General features: G+C 41.3%; 1 protein-coding gene across 7 annotated transcripts in view; it reads right to left on the bottom strand.

The window, feature by feature from the left end:
* The window catches only part of elavl4 (ELAV like neuron-specific RNA binding protein 4), a 72,238-nt gene extending 55,362 nt beyond the window's left edge, over nt 1-16,876 (bottom strand). The window contains exons 1-2 of one of the 7 annotated variants that reach the window (XM_082956856.1): nt 16,326-16,876; nt 15,596-15,727 (exon numbers count right to left, since the gene is read on the bottom strand). In XM_082956856.1, coding sequence (XP_082812982.1) covers nt 15,596-15,727; nt 16,326-16,373 — 180 coding nt within the window. In that variant the 5' untranslated portion in view covers nt 16,374-16,876. Of the gene's footprint in view, nt 1-15,595; nt 16,155-16,325 lie in introns of those variants that run through there. The other 6 variants (XM_082956860.1, XM_082956857.1, XM_082956855.1 and 3 more) reach the window with 6 other exon arrangements.
* Nucleotides 16,877-20,371: the final 3,495 nt, after the last annotated feature.

Below are 20,371 nucleotides of genomic sequence, written 5' to 3'. Positions count from 1 at the left end.
GCAGGGACTTGCTTCCATTCAGCCATAAGAGCATTAATGAGCTCGGGCACTGATGTTGGGCGGTTAGGCCTGGTTTGCAGTCGGTGTTCCAGTTCACCCAAAAGGTGTTTGATGGGGTTGAGGTCAGGGCTCTGTGCAGGCCAGTCAAGTTGTTCCACACCGATCTCAACAAACCATTTCTGTATGGACCTCGCTTTGTGCACAGGGTCATTGTCATGCTGAAACAGGAAAGGGCCAAACTGTTGCTACAAATTTGGAAGCACAGAATCGTCAAGAATGTCATTGTATGCTGTAGCGTTAAGATTTCTGAACTGGAATTAAGGGTTCAAGCCCGAACCATGAAAAACAGCCTCCTCCACCAAACTTTACAGTTGGCACTGTGCATTCAGGCAGGTAGCGTTCTCCTGGCATCAGCCAAACCCCGATTCGTTAGTCTGACTTCCAGATGGTGAAGCGTGATTAATCACTCCAGAGAACGCATTTCCACTGCTCCAGATTCCAATGGCGGCGAGCTTTACACCACTCCAGCTGACGCTTGGCACATCATGATCTTAGGCTTGTGTGTGGCAGCTCGGCCATGGAAACCCATTTCATGAAGCTCGACAAACAGTTTGTGTGCTGACGTTGCTTCCAGAGGCAGTTTGGAACTCGGTAGTGAGTGTTGCAACCAAGGACAGACAATTTTTATGCGCTAGGCGCTTCAGCACTCGGCGGTCCGGTTCTGTGAGCTTCTGTGGCCTACCACTTAGCAGCTGAGCCATTGTTGCTCTTAGACGTTTCCACTTCACAATAACAGCACTTACAGTTGACCGGGGCAGTTTTAGCAGGGCTGAAATGTGACAAACTGATTTGTTGGAAAGGTGGCATTCTATGACGGTGCCACGTTGAAAGTCTGAGCTCTTCAGTAAGGCCATTCTACTGCCAATGTTTTGTCTATGGAGATTGCATGACTGTGCTCGATTTTATACACCTGTCAGCAACGGATGTGGCTGAAATAGCCAAATCCACTCATTTGAAGAGTAGTTCCCATATTTTTGTATATATAGTGTATTTCTGTCTGTAATAAAGGCCTCTTTTGAGGAAAAACTCATTCTGATTGGCTGGGCCAGGCTCCACAGTGGGTGGGCCTATGCCCTCACATGGCTGCACCCCTATCCAGTCATGTGAAATTCATAGATTAGGGCATAATCAATCTATTTCAATTGACTGATTTCCTTATATGAACTGTAATTCAGTAAAATCTTTTAAATTGTTGCATTTATATTTTTGTTCTGTGTATATATATACTTTTTTTGATGAATCACTATTATCGATATCACGCTGAAATAAATAGAATAAGGGGCAAACGTTTGAGACAGAAAGTCCCAACTTCGACAGACAAGTATCTAATTCTCGCTGAAGTTTCTAGCCACATCTATTAGCTAGCTAGCTGGGAAGGGCTCATCAGGACAAATGACTGACTAAACCAAATCCGTTCGTCTCCACTCTACTCTCGCTGTGTGACATACGTCAGCAATTTGGGCACCAGGTGTGTCCGTATAGCCTCTCCCTCATTAGTCACTCTAGCATGGTGGTGGAAAATGGTGTTTCATAAAGAATGTATTAATATTTTCCCCACCTTGTCGCCATTGAATCTAGTTCAGGAGGAAATCGAAGCCTTTGCAGCCTGAATGGAGAATGTTTTATGTACGAACCGGTCCGTGGGGGATACGAGTGGATAGCCAGCTGCATGCATTCCCTTTGGACGGTAAGATGAAACCACTCAACATCACCATCTGCCGGCCTTTGGACCAGTGTGAGGTAGTAACACAAACTGCCCACATTAGGAAAATTACCGCAATATAAAATCATTTAGCATGATTCTATGTTGCCTACTCACAAACTATTGCAACAATGACATATTTGAGAGTTAACATTTTTTCTCAAACACAATGTAACCGGGCCGCTCTAGACTAGAGCCTCCATAGTGTCTGTGCAGCAGCCTGAACATTTGACATCCCTGTACTACTGCAGTCCTGTCAACCCTACCCTGCCCAAGTTAACTACAGTACATGCCACATCTCAAACATAAACTTCAGTAATGCCACCTTTGCATTATGATAATGCCTCCATAAATGTATTCAATGTGGCCTCCAACACACAGATATGATTCGATGTAGGCCAAACAATAATTCATAACTAGATTTTACAATGATAAAATAACAATGCATATTTTATACAGTATTTTAGATGCAATAACAATACATATTGTATACAGTATGTTCTATACCTCATCTACCTTAATCTAGCAGCCACATCCTCTTGGGGATAGTCTGATTTGATTAGAATAGCTTTTGGTATGAGAGCTGCAGTGACCAGAGAGGCCATAAAATACCCGATTTACCTTAGCTGGCCCCAGACTCAGCGACAAGGAGAGCAAGCACCTGCATACTCTAATTCATTTAGTTGACATGGCACAGTATATTACACTTTGCTGTGTGGTTGTTTTGTTACTGCCCAATGTTTTGTTACAGCATTTGCATGTGTGTTAGGCAGCAGTAGGGCTATTTTATCCATTGTTCAACACTGCGTCATTACAGTACATTGTTTTATTCCAGACACCAGAGACATCTAGCTGGTCCTCTTTTATTCAATTAGGAGGAGGTGGCTCTCATGGCAGGCAGACTAACTTGAGTAAGTCCATTAACCTCTGGCTGAGTTCACCAATCTCCAGCTGAACGAGCGCTGATGGCAAATCACACAGAGCTCTTGACAGCCAACAAAACGCTGCAGCACTGTTAACCTAATCCATAATACGCCCAAAACATTTTCAGGAGTTTTTTGGTGTGGACGTGGGCTTGGAATGACTCAAGTGTTTATTTCTCAATATGTAAAGTAGACAATGTATGTATTTTCTTTATGAATGCATGCTATACATACTATATCTGCACATAATATGTATGCACTGTATGTATATTTGTACACGTACAGTGGTAGTACACTGTATAAAATCCATATACAGTATTTACATGCATAGTGACAATGAGAAGAGACCAATAACGTTGGTCAACTTTCACAGGGCACAGAATTTCCCCACAGTGAGAAACTGCTAGGAAGAGCTTTGAAGCTCTCCAATCTCCCCACTGCACCTCTGGCCCCTCCACCTCACTGAGTACTAAAGCCATGCACAACAATGTGCTTGAAATACTAATGAGCATTAATTAAAGCTACGGCTAAAGCCTTGCCACCCTCAATTAGGAATCAACAGGACTCGGATGTTTCCCGAATGGACGTGTTTGCTGGAGTTATTTTAATTATGTGTGGTATCTTCTGCTATCCCTTACTGCCAGGGACAATATCACATACCAACTGCCTTTTGTTTCGGGAGTTTTCTGGTGCAATGCTTCTCAGTCTAGAAACCTGCAATTAATACTAGACTAGGTTTTCTATCGCTTTTATTCTTCTGACTTGACCTTTTAGAATTCATTGCATTCTGTGCAAGCTTGGGAAATAATTCTCCGCCTCACTGACTTTAATATTCTCTCTGGCACCATGCTTTTATTGCCACCTTTTAATTCTTGGCTGTAAATATCAGAACATAACACAGATGAAAAACAATCATTTTTATTTTTGATTACAGAGAACTTTAACTGTTGAAATAATAGGTATGCAGTAAAGGCGCTCCAGGAAGAAGATTCTTGTCTACGCACAACATCCTTAATAACTCAAAATATTGAAAATATCCTAAATATCCTCTATTGTACTTGCTTTTTTTCACCAAATTATTTTCTTACGTTGTTTTAATAAATACTGTAGAATGTGATGGATGAGAGTGAATGGGGTCTTAAAGCAGTGCTACATATTGGTTGGCTGCCTGAAGGTTGGCTGCCTGAAGGTTGGCTGCCTGAAGACAGATGGAGTGAGCTGTTTCAGAGATTCTAAATAGGATGCCACCCATGCTGGGAGAATTCAGTCACTAGGGTTGCTGGGCAGGAAGGTTTCCCTCCCTTGGGCTTTGGCTCTTTATATACACTGTGTGTGTGTGTGTGTGTGTGTGTGTGTGTGTGTGTGTGTGTGTGTGTGTGTGTGTGTGTGTGTGTGTGTGTAGGGCTGGCAATAATCGTATAATCATGTAACCGACAATGATTAACAATAACCGTGAACTAAGGAAAATAACCGTTATAACAATAATTATACTTTATTTTCAAGTGGATATCGTTTACCCAATAGCAGTTTTTCAGTTTTACACGAAAGGGATAAGGTTGGTCATTATAGGAGCAGAATGGCATGGTCAAGAGGAGAGGCTCCAAGTGGTCAAAACCTTTCACTTTTGAGACGGGTGTCACCAAAGCTGTATTGTATTCATTAGGTGTGTCATAGCTCATTTTCAAATATCCATTATGATACATTACGAGCTCAAAACATTTTTAAACAAAAATAAAATGTATGACAATAACAGCGACTATTAGCTTGACAATTCATTGTTACTCAAAATTACATAATCATCACAGCCCTGTATGTGTGTGCGTGTTTGCGCGACAAATATAAGGAAGGTACAATCTATCAAATTTTGTCTAATTTAGTTTTTGGGATTTTGTAAGATGTTGCATAAAAATAAATGTGAATTCAGCTTTAGCCTTATGTACTGTACTGTACAGGCTAATCTATTTAGACTATTCTGGAATGTAAAAAAAATAAAAATTATGCTTCCATTTTTTTAAAGTGGAAAGCTTTACTGGCCCTAACCCAGGAGGATTGCCAACGGTGCAGTCAGCAATGTAAAGCCCGTCTCATTGATTGTCTCTGCCTGGACATGCCCAGACGCTCTCTCTCACACCCTTTGTTCCCAAAGTACCTCCGACCTGACACACCGATTGCTGAAGCCCTAATTATAGTGCCCCACCAGAATGGCTGCTGCCTCTGCTGAAAGCCTGCTAATTTTGAGACCAGCATCTGGCTAATTGTCATGAACTCCGCCTGCTCTCTCCTGTCCTCCCTACTCACCCTAAACCCCTCCCACTCAAAACCGCTCCACGGATTAACATCCAGTGAATATTTTTTTTCTGCTGATGCAAATAGGGATCGGTGCTCAATGCTGACTTGAGTTTCAACCAATGATTTTTATAAATGTTACTGCTGACTACACACGCACGCACACACGCACTCTCTCTCTCTCACACACACATATTGTAGACTTGATTTTTGCAGTTAGAATAGCAACATTGTAAGATATCTCTTCTGTATGTAGTTAGTATGGAATCAGTGTAGGCATGCAGCAGACAGTCTTATAGTGTCAACTTCATTTAAGTCAAAGCAATCTACCTGTTAGATCCAGTGTGTTCGACTCATGTTTCACTCTGAATAATTACAGGTTTATTTGAAAAATAGCAAAGTGTTGGTGTCACCTGAAATGTGTCAAGAACTGTTAACATTGTAAGAAGTTTCAATATGTCATGCTCATACATGTACCAACCCTCTGTGCTCAATGCCATACATGTACCAACCCTCTGTGCTTAATGCCATACATGTACCAACCCTCTGTGCTTAATGCCATACATGTACCAACCCTCTGTGCTTAATGCCATACATGTACCAACCCTCTGTGCTTAATGCCATACATGTACCAACCCTCTGTGTTTAATGCCATACATGTACCAACCCTCTGTGTTTAATGCCATACATGTACCAACCCTCTGTGTTTAATGCCATACATGTACCAACCCTCTGTGCTTAATGCCATACATGTACCAACCCTCTGTGTTTAATGCCATACATGTACCAACCCTCTGTGCTTAATGCCATACATGTACTAACCCTCTGTGCTCAATGCCATACATGTAACTAACCCTCTGTGCTCAATGCCATACATGTAACTAACCCTCTGTGCTTAATGCCATACATGTACCAACCCTCTGTGCTCAATGCCATACATGTACTTTGAATAAACAAAATAGATTTCAGAATTTGTTACATTCATCCATGGACATCCATATTTTTACGAATAAATCCGAAATTCCCTTTGATTTTAAAGAATAAAAAAGTGATCTGTAATGAAATGGTGACTTTCACAATGCTATTTGAATGACCACCAGAAAACCAGGTCAGTGAAAGGTCAACAGTCCTTGATTAATTAGCATGTCACACTGGGCCTGTAGTTAGATCCTCAGCTTTGCTAACAGGAGGCCTCGCCTCTTCCAGCCCGTGCTGTGACATTTCCTATGAGGGACACTAACCGGATTGAAAGTGTCCTCCCCTGCCTGCTTTTCTAGCCCATTTATGCCTGATTTGGCAAAGAAAGATAGACCTCAAAAACATTCTGTTCATCATACACTTTCCATGGAACTGGGCCTGTCATGGAAAAATCCCAGTACAGTACGTTCCTCATAAATTAGCTGACTATTTTTAATGACACCCAGTTTTGTATTCTCCTCCGTATACAGGAGCTTACGTAGCTCTTTTTGATTTCCCTTGAAGAATCCATTTACTTCCTGTATCGAAGTTTTGGCTGCACCTGGCCGTGCAACTCAGATTGATTATCATCACTTACCTGGCTTAAGTCCAGTCTGCATCCGTAACAAATCAACAAATTTGGGTCAGACCTTTTGTCTCGATACAGTGTGACAAACTCAGCATTGCTTACTCCGAGACATCAGGCATCAATTACAAATCTACATTTGGCCATCCGGACTGGCTTCTGTTATCTTTGATGTTTAAGACGACAGACAAGCATTCTGCCAAATCCTTACTCAGCTCCTAAAACTGCATGAGAAACTTTTCTCCGGTAAATACCTATCTTTCCATGTCATTGGACATGAATCATTTCCATTTCAACTCATACTCATATCACCACCTAAGAGAAACTTCTCAACAAGACATTAATTCTCACTGTATTTTTGTGCATTCAAATTGCCATCGATTAAAATGCAATTGTGTTTGTTGTCCGTAGTTTATGCCTGCCCATACCATAACCCCACCGCCATCATGGGGCACTTTGTTCACAACGTTAAACATAGCAAACCGCTCGTACACACAACGCCATACAAGTAGTCTGCGGATGTGAGGCCGGTTGGACGTACTGTCAAATTCTCAAAAATAACATTGGAGGCGGTTTATGGTAGAGAAATTACCATTCAATTCTTTGGAAACAGCTCTGGTGGACATTCCTGCAGTCAGCATGCCAATTGCACACTTGAGACATCTGTGGCATTGTGTTGTACGACAAAACTGCACATTTTAGAGTGGCCTTTTATTGTCCCCAGGACAAGGTGCACCTGTGTAATGATCATACTGTTTATTCAGCTTCATGATATGCCACACCTGTCAGGTGGATGGATTATCTTGACAAAGGAGAAATGCTCACTAACAGGGATGTTAACAAATGTACACAAAATGTGAGAGAAATATGTTTTTTGTGCGGATTGAAAATGTCTGGGATATTTTATTTCAGCTCATGAAACATGAAACCAACACTTAACATGTTGCGTTTATATTTTTGTTCAGTGTAGCTGGAGCTTTTAGAGTTAAGAAGTGACATGGCTTGTCTACCTGCCTAAGATATCTCTGTCTGTGGAACAGAATGTGATGGGAGAAAACCACATACTGTATATGGAGAGATGGCCACGTCACAAAATACAGGTAGTAAGACAGTTATTACAATTCAATAGCAGTGGTAGTTATTACAAAAAGCAGTGGCCACACCAAAGGAACTTTGTTTTATAAATACTGAACCACAGCAAGGTAGCCTACATCTTAAGTATATACTTCCAAAAAATTGTTTGGAAGCAAGGACTTAGGCCCCAATAACTTTAACTGAAATGAGAGGGCTGTAAGATTGCACAGGGGTGTTTGCATGGTTGACATGTATTCTGGCTCGGATGGTGCAATCACAGCAGGAGACCTTGGATTACAGTCCATTTGGATTACAGAGGTGTTGCCGCTTCATAAATGACATTCAACTGCAACGACACGTTGCTTTCTCCCCTCGTCATTACCAGTGTTGCCCCTCATCGTTATTGGCGTCTGTGTTGCCATTGTGTGTGGCGAGTGCTGTCATGGTGGTGTAGTGGTTGGCTGTGGGGCGGCCTGCTCTGTGTTTGATCCCAGTCGGGGTACCCCCACGCTCTGAGGGTGACCACTGCGGTCCATCTGGCTGGGGCTTTAATCAGCACCTCCCCTCAGAGCGGGGAATCATTCTCCTGCCTGGCCCCAGCCCTTCGCTGTGCTGCCTGCCTGCCTCAGAGCACTGGAGCCCTTCTAACATGCCCACGCTGCACATTTCGTCTTTCTAAATGTCACTTCATGGTTTACTGCTCCTCCTTATGATGCTAGTAGGAAAGCGAGTGCACAATGCTAGCCTAACTCTGCAGTATTTTAGTTTAACAGCATATATCCTTGTCGAAGAGCTTCACCTTGTGTGTTGTAGTAGCTGTGTTTTATTAAACAAGAAAACCCCTTGTTTAGATAGGCGTAGACCTATGTTTGATCAAATGCAATGCATTAATAAATGATGTTGTGTTTCTACACTGTAGCTATGAAAGGAATGAATACAGCCCTCTGAATCAGGTGTGTTTTTCTGTGGCTACAACAAAAGTGTGTGGTGTTGGGGGCACTTGAGGATGTAGGTTGCCATTTATTGAGATTACTCATGTACTGGAGGCAGCTCTAGCTGGTATAGCCACAAAGTCATAAAATCTGATGTTAAACCCAACCCTAACCACACTGCTAACCCTTATGCCTAACCCTTACCTTCAATTAAGATCAAAAAGCACATTTTTGTTTTCATTATTTTTTATTTTGTAGCTGGCCCATCCAGTGGAAACCGCTCCGTTCTGCCTCCAGGGCAAGACTCATGACAATAAACGTCAACCTGCCTCGAGGACTGGAGTTGGGAAACACTGCTCTAAAAAAACAAGCCCCCCCCCACCCATCCCACACACGCGCACATGCTCTTTCTCAGGAGGATAGAGAACGAGATAAGGAGAGTAAAGAAATGGAGAATGGAGAGCGCAGCAGAGAAGAATACCTTAAGGAATAATTACCATACATAAATACGCTTTTCTCCTGCTTTAAATTGGGTTATTTTAGAGTCTTGTCACTGATGTTCTAGGAAGACTCCATGGTAACACATTTAAACCTGAATGCTGCTGTTAGAAAGGATGAATTATTAATGGCTTGGAAAACTAGTAGGGATGATGCTTTCCCAGGGCTGTGAAGAGAACCGCTATGTGTCTAAGGAAGTAATGCCTGGCCTCGCAGGTCTTCCTCAGTAATGTACACGTCAGGCACATATCATTTATTCATGACCGCAGCAGTCACTCTCTAGCTCCCAAACAATTAGTAAATCAATAAAAGGGATGTGCTAAAAAAAGATGTCAAGATTCAGCCACAGCCTATTGCTCAGGTGTTGGCTACATTTATTACTTCACCAACGGTCAGTAAGCTGTGAGCTATGCATTCTTGAATCTCTACTCTTAAGATGGAGGCCCGATACTGATTTGCTCTTGAATAGCAGGTGCATCCATTTGACTGCCATTTTTTTTGTTTTATATTCTTATGCATCATAATGTGCAATGCAATTTTGAATAAAATTAAAAGGCATTTTTTTCTAATATCGACACTTCAATTGTATGTCTTGAAAAGGTTGAATGTGTCTTTTGTGAGGAGATAATCTTGACTAGAGCGTCATTGTTATTTTTATTAAAGATGGAATCCGCAGGTCATGGGCGCCCCCATTCCACCCCACTTCTTGTGTTGTGTTTTGGGATTTTGAGCCCAGTCAGCTAAGAGAGATTACAATAGTAAACTACACTGGTCAGTGGGGCTCAAGCTGGGTAATGCCTCCTTTGTTATGGTTGGTGGTGTGGCCCATGTTTATGCTGCTGGAACTGAGTGTACGGAAACAGTTGACTGAGATTGGCATAAAGCTGTGTCTGTTTTCCCCAATACCCTTTCACCGTTCCACTCTAATTAACAGTAACATTCATTACTGTGTGTACACAGACGAGAGTAAACCTCGCTCTCAGGCAATAAAGACAACACAATTACATTTTTTCTCTCCAAACTTTTCAACATTGTTCCTTTTCTAATTACTCTGTTAACAGCCGTGAAATAACTGTGATTAGACATGAAACAATGGCTACAGTAAGCATACCGGTAAATAAAAGTGGCTCTAAAATGAAATGTCGGTTTAATCAACACAATATAACTGCTCTTGGGGGTTGTAAGAGGAAAAAGCAGTAATGTTTGCTATTAAAGTTTGTGGTTTCAAACTATTGTAAGTTGTTAAGAACTGTGACATAACAGTCAAACTACAATTTCTGTTCTCAAAGTCTTGGTTTGCAAACTATCATCATAATTGTATTCTGTGTTTCTCTAGTCTTCAAACGCCTCTACGGGTGAAATCACAGACTTACTTCCAGGTCAGGCTGCCTGTATTCAGAAAGCTGACCCTTCCGCTAAGTGTTATGGATGACAACCACCTCCCCCTGTATATCTATCTGGACCTTCAGCACCATGGACAGTGACATTGCTAGCGAAACATGCTAATGTGATCACACTTAAATGTACTCGGAGGACAAGTTACACAATAGGGTGGCTGGGTATTAAAAGACAGCCCCTGGAGGAGGCACTGTGAAGGAGTAGAGAGAGAGGGCGAGAGAGAGAGTGGGCCACCTGTCCTCTGCGGGGCACACAGTGCTGTGGTCGGCCCTGCCTCCCCTCTGGCTTAGGGAAGCTTTTTGTCTGGCTGGAGACACCTGCTCCACTCAGCGGTGACGGCTCCCAGCGGGACACTGGCTCAGCTGCTGCTCACCAGGCCCCCCTTGCAGCACTGCCCCCGTCTCAGTGTGGCACTGCCAGCCTACCCTCCCGGCCCTGCCTGCCACGCAGGAACACAGTACAGTAGCTACCACAGCCGGCTCCGAAATCAATTATGATGACATTGACTTGACACGATCAGTGTGATTGGCATTCATTGGACAGTTACTGGGTTCTTTACAAGAAGCTGACAAAGCATACCCTATACCACACAGGCCACCTGACCCAACAGTTTCTTTATGGGCGTAATTAGCATGTAGTAAGCATGTAACTATTCAAGTAGCTCAGCATATTCTCGAACAGCCTTATTGTTCGGTTCTGACTTAGAATATGTGGACAACTATAAATACCTAGGTGTCTGGCTAGACTGTAAACTCTCATTCCAGACTCACATTAAGCATTTCCAATCCAAAGTTAAATCTAGAATCGGCTTCCTATTTCACAACAAAGCCTCCTTCACTCATGCTGCCAAACATACCCTCGTAAAACTGACTATCCTACCGATCCTTGACTTCGGCGATGTCATTTACAAAATAGCCTCCAACACACTACTCAGCAAATTGGATGCAGTCGATCATAGTGCCATCCGTTTTGTCACCAAAGCCCCATATACTACCCACCACTGCGACCTGTATGCTCTCGTTGGCTGGTCCTCACTACATATTCGTCGCCAAACCCACTGGCTCCAAGTCATCTCTAAGTCTTTGCTAGGTAAAGCTCCGCCTTATCTCAGCTCACTGGTCACCATAGCAACACCCACCCGTTGCACGCGCTCCAGCAGGTATATTTCACTGGTCATCCCCAAAGCCAACACCCCTTTGGCCGCCTTTCCTTCCAGTTCTCTGCTGCCAATGACTGGAACGAATTGCAAAAATCACAGAAGTTGGAGACTTATATCTCCCTCACTAACTTTAAGCATCAGCTGTCAGAGCAGCTTACCGATCGCTGCAGCTGTACACAGCCCATCTGTAAATAGCCCATCTATCTACCTACCTCATCCACATATTTGTTTTTGTTTTTCTACTCTTTTGCACCCCAGTATTTCTATTTGCACATCCTCATCTGCACATATCACTCCAGTGTAAATTGCTAAATTGTAATTACTTCACTACTATTGGCCTATTTATTGCCTTACCTTCTTACTTCATTTGCACACACTGTATACAGATATTTCTATTGTGTTATTGACTGTATGTTTGTTTATCCCATGTCTAACTCTCTGTTGTTTTTGTCGCACTGCTTTGCTTTATCTTGGCCAGGTCGCAGTTGTAAATGAGAACTTGTTCTCAATTGGCCTACTTGGTTAAATAAAGGTGAAATAAGAAAATAATAATAATAATAAAAATTGTGGACACACACTACAATAATCTATGATAAGATGTTCCACAGCCTATATGTAGTTAACCGCTGTGCCGCAGTTGAGATGGGCTGTAGTTCTGCAGCTGTATGCAGATGACCGCTGATTGACCTGCAGGAGAAATAGCACTTTTCTACCTAAAACTGAAGAGAGCTCTGCCAAATCGCATTAACCTAGCCACATATGATTGAGCAAGGTTCTGGTACCTCTGCTGAAAAAGGAAGCATTCCTTTATTTTCAGACAACCACACACTGAGTGATTGTGTGTCTTGGCTCTTTCTTACTCATACTGCTCTTTTAAAAAAATAATCTAAATCCGATGAACCCATATGGTTCAATGAATCATGTTGGTATTGACATGTTATGAATTGAGATCTTCATTCAGTTCAATATTGGTCACTAACACTCAATATTGGTCCAAATCCACCATTAAACAAATCCTGGTTATTTCTTAATTTCATTATTCACCGATAGTAAATCCTAAAATTATGCGCCTGTAAGTTAATCAATATCAATCTATGGCCTTTGTATCTGAGATATGATTTTGTGTCGCAGTTAGGCGGGGGATTCTACCTACTTGGCACAGTGCGCTGCCTCTCTCAGAGATGATACATGCCTCTGTATATTGCACCTGTTTGTGTAACAGCAAAGGCAGACTTGTGGAGCTTAAATTAACTAATTTCCTGGGGTAAATTAACCAGAGAAACACTGCAATCAGGGAAGGAGGAAGTGATGGAAGCGGCAGATGGAAAGAGCTAATCATTGTTGTGAAATAGAGATGACCCTTACAATCTATGGGGTGCCAATATGCCTTTGCCAACTGCTGTACAATTCCCTCTACTCGTCTTGCTTCTGTTTGTTGTGACAATGCCTTAAATGAGTTAAGGTAAATCTAACCTTTTTTTTTTTTACTGAAGAATGGAGTTACCAAAGAAAGCACAGCGTTTTATGAAAAACAACAGCTGCATGACGACAGTAATCAGGGGCTCACAAATGAACGGCATTCAAAACAGACAGTTAAGAAATCTTAATTTATTCCTCACCCATATATGCCTCTGACTACTATCCATGCTGAACTTCTTGGACCATTCATAGCAACCAATATGGCTGCTATTCTGAATGGCGTGTTCTCCTCCCAGTCTATGTTGGCTGGATCCATTGGTTCTGATAGAAAACTCAGTAGAGTTCTAGAACATGTTAGACATCCTTTTAAACACAATGTTCTCTAGCTCACCTAGAGCCTGACAAATGGCTGCCTGGACTACAGGGACATTGTTCTAGACTGTAGCCATTTAGCAAGCTTTGTATTTTGCTTTATTACTTTGCTATACTGGATTCCCTTGAAATATATTTGAAGGTGTTCAGTATCATACCAGTATAATAACAACTTTTTATTATAGCTTTTGATTTCCTTTTGTCAATCGTTCTGTTTTGATTTCATACTGAAGCATAGCCATACAGTGGTATTACACAGCTCACACCGTAAGACAGCTCAGACATCAAGAGCTAAACATTTTGGTCTCTGGTATCATATTATTATGCCTTGCATCCACCAAAAGAATAAAACAATCCAGCTCTCCAAGAGCAAAGCCTCAACAATCTTCCAGCACATTTATCTAATGTATGCAAATGATCTAGCTGTGCTTAATGAAGGTACCATTAATCATTGTAACGATGGTCAGTTTTAACCAGGGTAATCAGAATCCCAGACACGCCTCATATATTCTGATTTACATACAACTCATGTATTCACATTTATTTTAACAGGAAGTAGCATCGTATTTGTGCATTTTCGGGATCACATAGAAACAGGGTCTGCGTTTACTCTGATCATAGCTTTAGAACTGTCTGCCTACTCAGTCAGATATAATGAAAATGAATACAAACATCCACATCAAGTTCTTTAGCTAACCCAAATGCAAAATACTTTCACGTGTTGCAATTAAAAGGCTTATAAGAGTTGATTTAATAACTTGCCATAACCTCACTATCTATTATTACAATTTACTATTACATTTTCATTTCAGAAGAAATTAAGGCACTGTGTGGTACTATTGTTATATGTGAAAGAGAAATTACAGCATCAATCTACTTGTCATATGCAATTTAAGTTTATATTTCCTCAGCAGTATAACTACTGGGATTCTTTACAGGTAGCTAGATAGCATGACTGTGTATGCGGAAATAGTGTGTGAGTGAATCAGACGGTTCTGCCAGGTGAATAAGAATATTAAGTCTTTATGGATGACCAAACATTTCCTCTGCATTCGCGTACAGTCAACAGCAGACCTCAATGCTGTCAGCATTACAACGATTTCTGCTAAATTCAGGAAAGCTCTAGGGTGGGAAGCTGAGCCTGTTTGAAGGGAAGCCGAATGAGAGCCCATCACAGATTAGACACCCACAGTTTCATGTAGATTTAATGCACCAAGTAAGGGATTTTCTCTCAACGTTTTCCAGTGAGGGTTTTCTCATGCCTCTCTTCCCCTTGAACTACACTACATTATAAACAGCACATACTGTAGACTCACGTTCTAACAATAAGGAGGAAGACTGGAATAAATGATCTAAAAGACCAGACTTAATGTAGGTGCATTGCTGCTACCTCTTCTCATTACGCACATCATTTAACTGTTAATATATCGTTATGGTTTAACTTCAGGTTGACTTAGTTGCCACTAAAAGCCACCATCTTCATTACATAAAGAAATCAGATCAGTACCCTGTCTAAACAAATGTTAGAAAAAGTAAAACTATTGAACTACACTATATCCATACTTGTATATTCTGTCCATACAGAGCATCAGGTATTAAAGATAACATTTATGTTTTACTGTATTTCATAATTGTAGCAAGGTTTCATTGTTCTTGCAGTAGCCCTGTGTATTAAGTTGCCGCACATCACATCTGGCAGTTACGAGTGTCAACATGGTGAATGTAGTAATGTAGTAATGTAGTAATGTACACAACCCCACACTTTTCAATGAAAAACTATTACCTGACGCCATATTACATACTCATTTCCATATTCTAATTTGATCTGTTTCAGATAATAAAAAATGGTTTAAAAATAAATTGTTTATAAATATTGCAGTAACTATGTCCATGCACATAACAGATAAGCTTACACACATACAAAATGCACATCGAGATGCAGGCATTGGCAAACTACGCACACAGTGAGGCTGCTACACTGAATTCATACACGCTGAAAATTCACTCTGCCGCTCTTACTCCCAAGATAACGGACTGATTGACAGAGGGTTAAATAAGGCAGAGTAGGCGGATATTATTGAGCACACACAAGCATGTAAATAGCTGCTAATACAATTCCTGGGGATAGTCATCTTCCTAAATTGATCTATTCTCTACTGCTCTCTCTCGCTTTGTCTTTTTCCTCCTGTTAGTGTTTTAAGAGTGAGATATTTCTGTCTATCCTCTTACCAAAAGTGACCTGGACCCCATCTGGGTGGATGGGAGATCCCTGGGAAATAGCGGCGAGAGCCTCTCAGGGACGGAGCCGTCAGCAGTGGCTAGTCCCGAGAGCTGGGGGTACCGCACCATCATCTTGAGATGCTGCTCACAGAGTGCACGCTCACACACAGATAGAGAGAGGGGGAGAGGGAGAGAAAGGAAGAACAGAAACGGAAGGTAGGAAGGACAGAAACAGAATGGCAAAGGATAGCGGGAGTGAGGAGACGAAAGAAGAGAGGGGGGAAGAGGAGGGCAATCACAGTACACTATGCACTCACACACAAGCTTGTGTGTATATGCACACACACCCACACACAAGCACACAATCATACGCTCATACACATATGCACGTACACACATTTTGAGCCCAAGATGGGCGATTCCTCAAGCAAGCTTAGCATTGATAGCTACCTTGCTTTGGGTAAATTAGGGGAAATAAAACAGTGGTCACATAAAAACAGCCAGCCACCTAGCATCCCATTTGTTACTGCAAGCAAGAATGAGTGAGAAGCGTAGTGATCCTTTTCTACTACCAACCATCGAGCTTGGCTAATAGGCTAAGCTTTGGTCATTAATCAACCCTGCGTCTTTACACTTAAACCATGAGCACAGAAATGTACACACACAATAATACACAACACAGAATGGTAGGCAGCACATACACTGGGGAGGTGAGAAGAAACAAAGCCAATTTCTTTACCTCATTGCTCAACAAAGCAGCGTTGAGAGTTCGGCTGATTTCGAACATCTTGTAGTCAATGCTTTTTTTCGTCCTTTTCTTATTTTCTAAGGGCTCTCCTTCAGTTATTGTCTCCCTCTTTCTACTGGAAATGGGAGTCAGTCCCAAGAAAAAATAAATAAAAAATAAATCAATTAAAAAACGGGGAAAAAATCCTCTATAATATCTGTTTAGTGTCAGATTTTTGTCCCCTTTTCCCCTTTTTTGGTACACCTCTGGTGGATGTGGTACACCTCTGGTGGATGTGGTACACCTCTGGTGTATGTGGCGCTTGTGCCCAGGGTCTCGGCACACGACTGAAGAGTCAATATTTTTTTTATCTCCCCAGTCTGCACATTAAAACAAGCAGTCGGGCTGGCGGGCTTGTTCCCTTATCTGTCCACCGCACACTCGCTCACACAATGCGCTCCGATCCTCACACTGCTCTCTAGCAGATTAGTTTGTCCCAAAACATAGCTCTTAGTTTAAACTCCCTCTCTCTCGCCCTTTCTCTCCCTCTCTCTCTCATTCCATCTCTCTGTGTCGCTCTCTCCCCCCCAACTCGCTCGCTCACGCTCTCATGCAGGCAGCTACAGTTCACTTTGCTACCACAAGGTGGGAAGACTGTTCTAACTACAGCGACGCCACCACATCTGCCTGTTCTCTCGGTTTCCTGTATGTGTATGAGACACAGGGATCAGGCTCATTCATTCCTTCTCCGCCTAGTCCTCATCTCAATAGGGCTACTTAATAGCAGGATGATGGAACACCACCATAAATATATTGTGTATTCAGTGAATTCCTTTTCAGCATGACAAGTAAAAAATAGCCACATAAAACATGAACATTGGTGTGAGACATGTTATTTGTGATACAGTCACCTGTACCGTCTCTCTTGGGTCAGATTCTTTGGGTTTGCACTGTATGTCATTTACGGCTTGGGATACTACAGTTACTATGTAAAAGCACTTTTATACAACCCAACTATGACAGTAATTCCAGTGTTACTACAGAGCAACATAATATAATTTCCTGTAGATGTATTTCTACTGAATATAATAAACTGCGTGATGATACCGTTCATCAGTTTGGTTTGACTTCATCTTAAAATAGTGAAAAAGTGTCAGTACCTCCACAAGCAGCATGGCTTGTCTGTCTCCAGTGCACTCACTGTATGTACTTTTTTGCCAGGCCCCAGGAGAGGACTGTGGCCAGTTAATAGCAGCCCATTGACACCAGACCATCTGCTGGTATGGACCACAGCCAGGAGAGGACAGAGTCACTGCAAGCAGAGAAGAGAGACAGTCTGCAATTCTCTCCTAATGCTATTAATGTTGTGCATTTGAACGTGTGATTATGTGCATACTTGCATGGATGTAAAAGATAGTTAGAAGGGAGAGAGTAAGAAAGAGTAAGAATATGGCTGAAATCGGCCATACCTAGAGAACAGCTGAGACCATACAGCACTAGTCAATAATACAACTACTAGGTGTTTTTTTTCTATCATGGCCTTATTCTTACATTTACCTCACAAAGGCTGTTACCATGTACAACTGGCTTCTCAAAACAGTCTCTCTGGGGACAGCCAGGCCGCCTGTACTCTGGGATGAGCTGTCACTTGAATCATCCTGTCTGAGGGTTGATTTCTCTGTCAGCTGCCTTTCAAGCCCTCTTCTCTGACCTGCTCAGTCCCAAGTCTCTTGATTGCTGTCGCCATAGTGATAGTCTCTTATGCTGCCTGTTCTTTCCAGTCCCCCATGTCCTGTCTTTTGATTTTGCATGACTTCCTTTTCATTGATGGTGCTTTATATGTTGGAAGTCCCTACATGGTCAAACTAAAAAGGGTTTCCTTGTACCAATACTGTACATGAAGTGTTCCACCGGAAAAGACAGACTAGACGCAATCACTAAGAGAAGTAGCCATGAAAACAGTATAGAGTTTTTTTTTATCATTTCAGTCATGCTATAAATACAAATATTTTAAAATAGTAGCATTGAAAGGAGCATTTGAAAATATATCTTGTGTAGTAGCAAAACCCTTTCCCTGAGGGTTTCCTGTTTTCCTGTTCTGCTATGAGCAGTGTGGAATGGTCTCCTCAAAACATGATCACTAACAACCCATATCAAAAATAGGCATTGAATATCAATGACTGTACAAATACTTTTGTTTCTCGTCTCACAGTAATTTCATTGAACATCAGTCCCAAAATAAATCCAGCACCATGGAGCCCATTAATTGGCTAGAGTTAAGGGATGACATGCCATGAAGGACAGCTATTCAATTTTCTGGAAATATTGCACAGCACAGTTCTTTATAATTTAAGAAATAATAATGCCGCCCTAGTTGTTTAGCTGCCTGTAGCTATCAAATATGATCACAGGGACAACAATCATTGCCCTCCTCCCAGCCTTATTTATTTGTTCCAGTTACACAAAGCTTATAACTTGAAAATAAGCAACAGAAAGTCTATATGCCTCTTGCTCTGGAGTCATATGGCCATTCATTTGATGCAGCTAATCAGGTGTGGCGGTAATAATGAAAAGCAATTGGCTTAATGACATATGCTCCAATTGTCTAGAAAGCCTCTAGCCCAATAATGGACTAAACGAGCCTAACGTTACCATATAGTCCAAGAAATGTACATAATCTCGAGGCAAATTGGCTCTGGCAGCCAAAACAGCCAAATACTTCATCTAAATGTTAATCAATTCTCAATTGCGGTACGGTTCTAGAAACATAATGCACTATACTTTAATTTCACAAATGCAAAATATACACTTACTGTACACTGTTTTAACCGGTTTCAACACAGTTGCAGCTGACCGTATATATATATATATATATATATATATATATATATATATATATATATATATATATATATATATATTTTTTTATAAATGTATTTCTTGCTGATATAAAAGACAAGTTGCTTGTTTCCAAAACTGTACAGCAAGCGATGTGTGTTAACGTTTAGAACAAGTGTCAGGCCTCTTAACGAAACTCTCCTAACCAGAAGATAGTCCTACTATCGTCAATAGGCGCTTAAGGTAGTTAGCATTTATGAATGGGATAGAAATCCTCATGCTTTAAAGCTGCAATATGTAACTTTTTGGGTGACCGGACCAAATTCACATAAATGTGAGTTATAAGTCTGTCACTCAATGAAAGCAAGTTTAAGAAGCGTAGATCTGTTCTATGTGCACTATTTCTATGCTTTCCATGCTTAAGTTTGGTTTTTGCTTCTTTTACTTTTGTACACCAGCTTCAATCAGCTGAAAATGAAGGAAAAAAATGTGGTTAAGGAAAATATATTTCACAGCGGGTTAGATGGTACAATGATACTTTACGCTATACTTACATGTCACAATCTGAAATTAGGCAAACTATTATACATTTTAGCAACCAGGAAATGGCGGAGCGATTTCTGCATAGGACATATTTTATCAATCCGTAGATAATTTAGGGCCATTGGCAACAGCGAGACATTGCATTTCTAAAATCACGATTGAAAATCATGCTACATGTTCAGGCTCTGTAGCATACCATGTTATCTGTTAGCTAAAAAGTTAAGTGGGGAAAGGAGCATACATTGTTAGTGGAGATTTCCAAAATAAGGCTACTTCCACTACCAGAGATTCAAAAATTAAAACATTTATTTCTTGGACCCAAACACATCAAATAAACAACCAACTTAAAACAAACATACCTTCTCAGAAAACTTTTGACTATACAACTCAACAACAGCATGGTTGTGTTCACACCAACAGACTAGTAGTGCAATGACATAGCTCATGAACTACAGGACAAAAGTTCTCATCTGAGAACAGGTCAGAGGTGAGTTTATACCGTTTTACATGTTTCATCAGTAATTAGAGTCCCAGGGAAAATACTGACCCAAATGATGGTTCTTACCCTTTCACACTAAACTACTACTCATTTGACCATCATTCTTATAAATGGTTAATATGTTCAGGTCCTTTTAGTTGACACCATGTGTATACATGCGTTGGGTAAATAAAATTGA

This window comes from Salmo salar, chromosome 10 (assembly GCF_965601325.2).
Source record: "Salmo salar chromosome 10, fSalSal1, whole genome shotgun sequence".
NCBI lineage: Eukaryota > Metazoa > Chordata > Actinopteri > Salmoniformes > Salmonidae > Salmo > Salmo salar.
The sequence above is the reverse complement of the archived record's forward strand: the minus strand, read 5'-3'. Positions and strand labels throughout refer to the sequence as shown.